Raw genomic sequence first — 10,132 nt, forward strand, 5'->3', positions numbered from 1 at the left:
ATGTCTTCTCTGAACTCCACCAGCGCCTCCCACCCCCCCTCCTTCCTCCTGCTTGGCATTCCTGGGCTGGAGAAGGAGCAGTTCTGGATTGCCTTCCCCTTCTGCATCATGTACGCCATAGCTGTGCTGGGGAACATCATCCTTCTCATCGTCATCAAGACAGAGTCAAGCCTGCATGAGCCCATGTACCTCTTCCTGGCCATGCTGGCCTTCACTGACCTGGTCCTCTCTACATCCATGCTGCCCAAAACGCTCGCTGTCTTCTGGTGGGGCTCCAGGGAGATTGGCTTTGTTTCCTGCCTTGTTCAGTTGTTCTTTGTGCACACCTTCACAGCAGTGGAGTCAGGCGTGCTCATGGCCATGGCCTTGGATCGCTACTTTGCCATTTGCCATCCCCTGCGGCACTCCAGCATCCTCTCCATGCCGGTGGTGGCAGCTCTCGGGAGCCTGGTGCTGCTGCGTGGAGTCCTCATGGTGAATCCCATGTGCTTCCTGCTCCATAGGAAGGCCTTCTGCCAGCATCGTGTCATCTCCCATTCCTACTGTGAACACATGGCCGTGGTGAAGCTGGTATGTGAGGACACCAGAGTCAATGCTGCCTATGGCATCTTTGTGGCTTTTGCAGTGATAGGAGCTGACCTGATGGTGATCGCTGTGTCCTACGCCATGATCCTGTGGGTGGTACTGAAGCTGTCATCATCTGACACGCAGCTCAAGGCCTTTAACACGTGTGTATCCCACATCTGTGTCATCCTTGCGTTTTATGTCTCTGGCCTCTTCACATTCCTCACCCACCGGTTTGGACACAGCATCCCTCAGCACATCCATATATTGGTGGCTGATATCTACATACTGTTGCCCCCCGCAGTAAACCCCATCATTTACGGGGTCAGAACCAAACAACTGAGGGACAAGATAGTTGTCCTCTTTCAGAGGAAGGGAATCTGACCCGTGTCTCTGTGCCACAAACTGAGCTCATCAGTTATACAGAACCCTGGTCAATTGATGGGGTTAACTCTGTGACTCTTTGTTCTGAGAGAACCTCTCCTTCATGCTTGGAGCACACGGAGAGCATTCTTGCAGAGATCTCTGCATTTTCCTTTCCGTTACTTTTCCTAAGTATCTCAGGAAGAACTTCAGCAGTAAGTCTCACATGCAGAGTGTTCTTTGGACTACGTGAAATTAAATCCTTTGAAAAATACCAGAATTTCTCTGTGATGACATAAAACATGTTTTACAGAATCACTGTTCGGTACGTGAGAAAGTTAGGAGGCTGAATGCAGCTGTATGAGGAGCTATGAGATATGGTTTTGAGGCTTGTGGTAGCAATGGTAATGGAGCAAAGTTGGACTAGTTGATCTCGTTTCCAACCTTGCGATTCTATGACTCTATGACTGGATTATTCAGTGAAGCTCAGATGGGAAGCCAAATTCAAATTCTGAATCTGACTCTAACATGTTCTGGACCTCTGCTGTGTGTGCAATGTGAGCAGTGTTACCAGGTACAGATCTCCCATCTAGCCTGGCACTGCTTGGAGCTCTCTGTGTCTCCACTGCAGCCCTGATAACAGGGCTGTCCACGGGGAGGCTCTGCTCCCTGTCTGTGTCTGAGCTGGATACCAGTGGACAGGCAGGAGATGGGCCCCAGAAGGGAAAATATACTTATGCTGAGGGAGGGAAATTGAAGGAGAAGCAGACAGGAGGAGAAAAAAGGATTGTCAGACCCTTTTCTGGAGGAGGGTCAAATTTCAGCTCCCTTCATTCTTCTGGCAGTGCGGAAGCAGTGCTTCACAGACCACAGGCACTAGGCAGGGAAAGACAGGAGCAGAGACTCAACTTCAGTTCGTCTAAGAGCCGTTCCGAGAGCAGTCCTGCCTAAGGCAGAGCTGCACTGTTCTTCATGCTCTGATGCCCACCCACAGCCTTTCTGGTGAGGTAGGATCCCCATTTTTCTGCAGGACACAAAAAATCCCTGGTTATTCTCACTGTCCTTGAGCACATGGGAACTGTCCTCCTCTCAGATCATTGCCCACTGCCCTGTATCCTACAGTGGAAGCGGGAGAGGTCTCGAAAGGACCCCAGGGGATCTTTGTTGACCAGATACATGTCAAGGGGCTGCATCACTTACATCAGCCTTTGCTATGTGCTGATGTGCCATCACCATCCAATAATATCAGACAGTAGCAAGTGCTTAGCGTCCTACTCTTGGATTCCCTTCTGTGTAAATAAATAGATCTGTCAAATCTGGATCACTGTGCTGCAGGTTGAGGTGGTCGCTGGGGAGAGAATCGTAGAATCATGGAATCACCAAGGTTGGAAAAGACCCACAAGATCATCCAGTCCAACCTATCACCAATAGCTCTCACCACGTCCCTCAACACAACGTCCAGACGTTCCTTGAACACCTCCAGGGTCAGTAACTCCACCGCCTCCCCGGGCAGCCCATTCCAGTGCCTGACCACTCTTTTGGAGATGTATTATCTCCTAATGTCCAGCCTGAATCTCCCCTGGCACAGCTTGAAGCCATTCAGAAGGGAACGTGAGTCTATCCAGTCCATGGTGCCCCTCCTTGTGAGTTGGCTGGACAAAGTGGTGGGAATGCCATGGAGGCCCGTACCAAAACCAGGGACTAAACACAATTTCATGGAGTGATGTGGCTTTGGGTGATGTTTTAGAACCCATACTGAAAAATGATCTCTTGACTGAAAAAGGACAAACCTGAATAGATGGGTGGGCAGTCCAGTGCTTTCAGGAGGCCAATCTCCTGAGGACAGTGCCTAAAAGTCACCACTGCCCTGACAGGGAGTTCTTCCCAACATCACTCTCTCCTCACATTAGGATCACATCTCACTGCACCCACAGAGAGGATCCCTGCAAATGTTCATTCTGTCTCCTGAACAACACATTCAAGTCCTGCTTGACTGCACACCATGTTTCTAGTCCTTCTCAGCTCCCGATGGCAACCCAAGGCAAGACTCCATGGTAGTCTCTGACTTGCCAATGGGTTTTATTCCCACCAGTATTAATCATACATGGAATCATAGAAGCATTATTGTTGGAAAAGATCTCTAAGACTGTCTAGCCCGACCCTCCACTTACCACCAGTATTTCCCACTGAACTGTGTCCTAATTACTACATCCACCCTCTCCTTGAACACCTCCAGGGAAGGAGACTCAGTCACCTCCCTGGGCTGCCTGTCCCAGTGACTGACAACTCCTTCCAAGAAGGAAGTTCTCCTTGTATCTAACCTGACCCTCATCTGTTGCTTCTTGAGGCCATTCCCTCTTGTTCTGTCTCTGTCACTTGGTAGCAGAGGCTGACCCTCACCTCTCCACAATCTCCTTTCAGGGAGTTGGAGAGAGCCATAATGTCTCCCCTGAACCTCCTCATCCCGGTTCTCTCAGCTGCTCCCCGTAAGACTTGAGTTCCAGACCCTTCACAGCTTCCTTGCCCTTCTCTAGACATGCTCCAGGGACTCACTATCTTTCTTGTGCTATCTTGAGGGGAAAATGATTGCATCATTTCCTTTGAATTTATGGATCAGCCAAAAAAGCAGAAGCAGACGTGCCCAGTGAGTCACAGAATCATTGAATCACAGAATGGTTTTGGTTTTAAGGGACTTTTAACATCATCCATTTCCAACCCCCTGCTGCAGGCAGGGACACCTCCCATAGCCCAGGTTGCTCACAGCCCCATCCAGCCTGGCCTTGAGGGCATCCAGGCAGGGGGCATCCACAGCCTGGCTGGGCAACCTGTGCCAGTGTCTCACCTCCCTCACAGGAAAGAATTTCTTTCTGATATCTGGTCTAAATCTGCCCTCTTCCAGTTTAAAACCATTTCCCCTTGTCCTGTTCTTATAAAAAGTCCCTCCCCAGCTTTCCTGTAGGCCCCTTCATTTTCTGGAAGGCCCCCATAAGGTCTCCTCGGAGCCTTCTCTTCTGCAGGCTGCATAGCCACAGTCCCCTCAGCCTGTCCTCATCGGGGAGGTGCTCCAGCCCTCTGATCATCTTTGTGGTCCTCCTCTGGACCTGCTCCAAAAACTCCATGGGCATGCTCCTTGCTCCAACAAGTCCAAAGGGAATTGGCTGCTGTAGTTAGCAAGCCACTTGCTGCAGTGTTTGAAAAGCTGTGGCAATCAGGTGAAGCCCCTTGTGACTGGGAAAAAAAGGTAACATCATACCCTTTTAAAAAGGGTAAAAAGGACGACCCCAGTAAATACCAGCCTGTCAGTCTCACCTCTGTGCCAGGGAGCAGCTCCTCCTGGAAGCTGTGCTAAGGCACATGGAACACAGGGAGGGGATATGGGAGAACCAGTATGGCTGCACCGAGGGCAAATCCTGCCTAACCGACCTATGGCCTTCCATAATGGTGTTGCTGCAACAGGGGGCAAGCAAAGTGCCACTGATGTCACCTATCTGGACTTCAGTTAGGTCTTTGACACAATATCCCACAGCATCCCTTTCTCCAAATTGGAAAGACAAGGGTTTGATGGGTGGACTGTTTGGTGGATAAAGAACCGGCTGCAGGATCGAGTGGTGGCCAATGACTCAACGTCTGGATGGAGATCAGTGAGAAGTGGTGTCCCACAGCAGTCAGTGCTGGGGCCAATACTCTTTAATATCTTCATCAATGCCATTGGCAGTGGGGTCGGGTGCACCCTCAGCAGTTTGCTGATGGCCCCGAGCTGCGGGGCGCAGTGACACAGCAGGGGGACGGGATGCCATCCAGGGGGACACAGACAGGCTGAGCACTGGGGCCAGCTGAACCTCGTCAGGTTCGACAAATCCAAGTGCAAGGTCTGCACCTGGGTCAAGACTCTGCACTGCGCTGGGCATGGCTCACCTGGAGTACTAATCTGAGGGACGTGGATTTGAGGGGTAGGCTATTTGATGGATAAGGATTGGTTGGAAGGCCACAGACAGAGGACTGTGTTGTATGGCACTGTGTGCAAGCAGAGGCTGGTGGTGAGCAGTGTCCCCCAGTAGTCTGTCTTGGGACCAGTTCTCTTCAACGTAAGTGTTTTGCTGATGGGTTTGCTGACGTGACCCAAAGAGCACAAAGTTCCCTTCCTCAGGCAGAGCCCTCTTCCTGGATTGGCAGGACTGAGCACTGAGTTTGGTAAGATCTTATAACGCTTCCTCATTCCTTGTGAATGTCCTAAAGAAATATCAACAGCGAGGCTGCCAGGTGTATTACATACCTCTACTGCCACGCAGCAAGCTTCTGTCTGTCAGCTGTGCCACAACCCCTTGCTTTGAGATCCACTTCTATGGGACTACCGTCCAAATAAGATCTGAACTCCATGAGTTGCAGCTATGGTACACTCAAGAGCTTGTTATAGAAAAAGGAAGGACAAATACTGTCCAGAGCCAGAAATGTATTGCTATTGCAATGAACATCTAAACAATCTTATAAAAATACAGAAGATAGTTACTACCAATACAGTGCCCAACCTCACATCATTTGTAAGCTTGGAGAGCTCACTTCACTCTGCACTTATCCAGGTCACTGGTGGAAGTGTAGAACAAAATGAGTTCAAGGACACATCCACTGGAGAGGCCCCCGCTGACTCTTCTCTGGACTGGAAACAACCTACCCTTCATTCATCAGCTTCCCATCCCAGGGTGAGGCTTTCCTCCAACCCCCTTACAAAGTGATTGCTTTAATGCAATTTAGTCAAAGTCTCCGTGACATCCAGGTGTGTTACATCAACAGGATCCTCCATCTGGAGCCACCCTCAGAGAAGTCCCACTGCCCTACGAGGTTTTCCCCCTGCAGGAGCCCAGCTGACTCTAAAAGTTTTACCCATAAATTCTTACTCAGGTGCTTGTCCACAATATTCTTTCTCAAAACCACTGTCATCCCATCAGGAGAGGAAATCCTGCACACTGATCAGCAGGTCTCAGGGAAATCACGTGGAGACCCCATTGCAGGTGAAGGGAAGTTGATGATCACCTGTCCTCCAGCACTGCGACCATTTGTGGCACAGTGATGCCCCTGTCCAGCAGCTCTGCAATTTCACATCCAGCTTTGTTCCAGGCTCAGGTGAGCAACACCGAGTACTGGGAGTTCATGATATCTAAGTGATATTTTTTGGTGGAATCTCTCCTCCATACCAGCTTCAGACTGATCAAGATCTTCTGAACTATCTGCTCCTAAGTACAGCTCTCATCACCAAGCACTTCCCCCATTTCCCAGCTGGACTCCTGCTTTTGATGCCTTTAAAGAGCCTTCAGCTTTCTGAGCACTCCTTGTAATATGCTCTTCCCAGTAACTCACAGTTCTCATAGCCTCCTGCTTCTGTTTGGACTGGCACTTTTTCTGGGCATTTCATGCAGGAAAGAGTCCCACCTAATCAGGAGACCTGAGAGTGACTTGCAGTACCTACAGGGGCAGTAAGAAAGAAGGGGCAAACTTTAACAGGGGCTGTGTGATAGGGCAAAGGGAAATGATTTCAAACTAGAACAGAGGAGATCTGGTTTATTTATAAGGAAAAAGTTGTTTGCAATAAGGATGGTGAGGCAGTGGCACAGAGAGGTGGTGGTGTCCCATTCCTGGAGACACTCAAGGTCAGGGGATGGGGCTCTGAGCACTGATGGAGCTGAGGGTGTCCCTGTTAGCTGTGGGGAGTGGGACCTGATGGTCTGTAAGGGTCCCCTCCAACTCAAACTATTCTATGATTCTAACAGCTCTGGGCACGGCCAGGCCAGGCTGCTCTCCGACACAGGAGCCCCAGGAGGCCTTTGCAAATAGCCTTGCTTTTCATGCTGTAGAGGATTGGGTTCAATATAGGTGGGACAAAGAGGTAGACATTGGCCGTGACAGCATGGCTAATAGGTGGAGCATTCCTTCCATACCGATGCATAATGGACAGCCCAGCCAAAGGGATGTAGAAGATAAGGACAGCACAGAAGTGAGAGACGCAGGTGTTTAGGGCTTTGGCCCGCTCCTCCCTGGAGGCGATGCCTAGCACAGTCCTGAAGATCATGACGTAGGACAGTGCAATGAGAACAAAGTCCAGGATTGCGACCAGCACCAAGGCGAAGCCGTACAGGCTGTTCAGGGTGGCATCTGTGCACGCCAGCCGTATAATGTCCTGGTGCAGACAGTAGGGGTGAGAAAGCGCACGTGAGCTGCAGAAAGGCAGCCACGTCAGGAGGCAGATCAATGGGAGAAGGGACAACGTGCATCGGCAGATGATCCCCAACCCAATCTGTGCTACCCTGGCACTGGTGAGGATGGAGCAGTACCTCAGTGGGCAGCGGATGGCCACGTAGCGATCAAAGGCCATGGCCAGGAGCACTGAGGACTCCATGAAGGAGAAGGTGTGGATGCAGAACATCTGGATGAGGCAGGCGGGGAAGCTGATCTCCGTGGCACCCAACCAGAAGACGCGCAGCACGGTGGGCAGGGTGGACAGAGTCAGGCCCAGGTCTGTGGTGGCCAGCATCGAAAGGAAATAGTACATGGGCTGGTGGAGCTGGCGATGCACTCTCACAACCAGCAGGATGGTGCCATTTCCCAGCACTGCAAGCAGGTACATGAGACCAAAAGGGAGGAACACCCAGTGGTGGAACTGAGCCGACCCGGGAAGGCCTGCCAGCAGGAAAGGCTGAGTCTGGCTGTTGTTCCTGGGGTGCATGTTCAGCTTGGGTTGAGAGCAGCCTGGGCTAAAGACTTCATTCTCATGAACGCTACAAGGTAATGCAGGATGAGATTTTAAGGGCAATGAAAACCAGCACAGTCTAAGGCTCCTTGTAGAGATCTTGTTTCTGCTCCCCTCGAAGACGTACCAGAGCAGGAACCAACATGGTGCAGTGTCAGCCCAGCCCTTGGTTCTGCTTCATTTCCACAGGCTCCTCACCTGCACAATAGAAAATAACGTTATCTATTGCAGCAAGGCTACGTTCCTCCCAAGGTACTGCTGCAGCCCCTTCTGGCCCCCATGGATGACATTGCTCTCCTGCCCTGATAAGACGTCCATGATCCTCATCTCCATTAGCGTCCCCCTCAGCGTCTCCACACGGGCTTCTCCCTCCTAGGCCATGTCCCCATCCCTCTGCCTGGTCTCGCTTACATGCACACCTGCCTGGCCAGCTCTCAGCTTCTGTGCTGAATTTTCAGATTTCCAGTGCAGGATGCCCCATCTGCACCAACCACTGCCCTCCACCCAGCTGCTGAGCTTTCACCATGGCCAGGCTCTCGGCAGATGCGGTCTTGCTGGTCTTCCTGTCTTCCATCTGCACCCTTTGCTATTCTCATCCTACCCGTAAGCCGAAGGGAAAGAAGAAAATGCTGCTCTTTGCTCTGTGTTGTTCCCACCCAGTACCAGGCACAACGGGGATGGGTCCTGCATTCAATTGCCCAAGGCCATGGATGGGGCTGTGGGCTCTGGTGTCCGTGCCCATTGAGGTGTAGGGCTGGGTGCGCTTTAAGGATCCAAACCAGCCTGGAATTCTATAATTCCTTCATGATGGTCCCTGGAAGCCACAGAAACAGAAGGAATTACTGAAAGTTGTCTGTCCCGACCCCCAAGGGGACCTTGTCACTCCCATGAGTCTAACTTCATTAATGCGATGGAAAATTTAGAATGTTATTATTTCCCTGCACTTCAAAGATGATTTACTATTCCAGTTTTGGTTGTCATTCTTAGTGACAGCTCGTCAAGCTATTCAACGCAGTGGTATTTTGATCGGTGGGAGCAATAATATGTACAGCAACTCTCATTCTTAGCCGTGATGTTTTCAGAGCACAGACTTACAGGTGAGATGGAGCAATGTGTTCTCAAACTCAGCTCTCATTTCTTCTGCAGAACTCTCAGCCCACAGCTCCCAATCCACAGCCCACAGCCACCTCAGGGAAATGCAGTGCTTTGTGAAGGATAATCATACAAGCTCAAAAAGGCTGATCTCTTGACTGCAGCATGTGCACGCTTTGGGGTTGCAGGTGAAACAAAAGGGTGTAAAACAATGCAGATAGCTTTGCCTGGCTTGCCTGCTGCTCTCACCAGGGGCTGCAGTGGCTGATGAGGAAGGAGCCAAAATTTCCCAGCCCTCAGCACTCAAGGAACTCACACTCCATCTGCCTAAGCAAACAAGGAACACGATATTGTTTAATCGGAGGGCGTGTGGCTAAATTCATTAACGTTCCATGGAAAATAGCATTAGTCTGTTTCCAACTGCCCTATGTCTCAAACAAGGATCCAGACATCTGTGCCTCAACACTTTACTTTGCCAGCTAAATAATTAGCTAAATTAGCAGTCAGCTTTCCAGGATGCCATAATTATCTGTGACATGAAAATATAGTTGGGTAGTTGAATCTGTGTGCTCAGACCTGAGCATCTTCCCGACTTTCATCATCTATCTGGAAATGTGCTTCAGGCTACCAGCAGAAATAAAAACGTTGTGCTATTCATTCTGTGCATCATCAGCTGCTGTGTCCTAAGTGAATATTCATAAAACGGGGTGGAAAAGGGCTTTCCTTTACCAATAGCACCACAGCACGGATGGAGCCCTGCACCCAGAGCCTATGCGTCCCATCCTGCGCCCTGTGCTCCCCTCAGCTGCTCAGCTTGATTGCTGCACGGTGATCCTGAGGCAGGAATATCCCCCGTCTTCTCCTCCCACCCTCCTTCAGTCCCTGGTAAAGAGATGAGCCACGTGTCTGCATCCTGAGGGATGGGTTTGCGCTGTGCGGCTCAGTGCTGTGCCAGGGGGAGCTGTGGGTGCTGTGGCTGCGGGGGATGCTTAGCCCTGTGCCCAGAAGGATGAGGATGGAGACTGTCAACAGAGCAAAATGCTCAGCCACGTCTCACAGCAGCATCTGCCAGGCTCCTGGTACGCAAGGACCAGAAGGGATGGAAGGGACGCTTCACCTACCGTGTTGTCCCATCTCCAAGTGTGCTCAGCACCCGCTGCTTCAGAGGAGTAGCAGACACCATCCCACCAGCAGATGGAGCATAATTGGTGTTTTGTGAAAGATCTCATGACGAAAACACAGTTCTCAGAGTCTGACATTAGAGTCTTAAATCCTGCCTGCAATATGCAATTATAGCACTGGGGATTGCTCTCTGTAGAAACGTCCTCGCCTTCATCTGGTGGATATCAGCTCTGCATCCCTGCAGTGCCCCTG

At 50.8% G+C, this 10,132-nt stretch overlaps 2 protein-coding genes across 2 annotated transcripts; one reads left to right on the forward strand and one right to left on the reverse strand.

Moving 5' to 3' along the window:
• On the forward strand, positions 1–948 carry LOC122171676 (olfactory receptor 52R1-like). Its single transcript, XM_042839395.1, has one exon. It carries the CDS (start codon positions 1–3, stop codon positions 946–948), a length of 948 nt encoding a protein of 315 aa, XP_042695329.1.
• A 5,734-nt stretch (positions 949–6,682) lies between these two features.
• On the reverse strand, positions 6,683–7,642 carry LOC122171678 (olfactory receptor 51A4-like). The gene has a single exon (XM_042839396.1). The coding sequence runs from the start codon at positions 7,640–7,642 to the stop codon at positions 6,683–6,685; it is 960 nt and encodes a 319-aa protein (XP_042695330.1).
• Between the last annotated feature and the right edge of the window lie 2,490 nt (positions 7,643–10,132).

Source organism: Centrocercus urophasianus, unplaced genomic scaffold (assembly GCF_019232065.1).
Source record: "Centrocercus urophasianus isolate 14NV4802_14NV808 unplaced genomic scaffold, USGS_Curo_1.0 seq_901, whole genome shotgun sequence".
Classification (NCBI taxonomy): domain Eukaryota; kingdom Metazoa; phylum Chordata; class Aves; order Galliformes; family Phasianidae; genus Centrocercus; species Centrocercus urophasianus.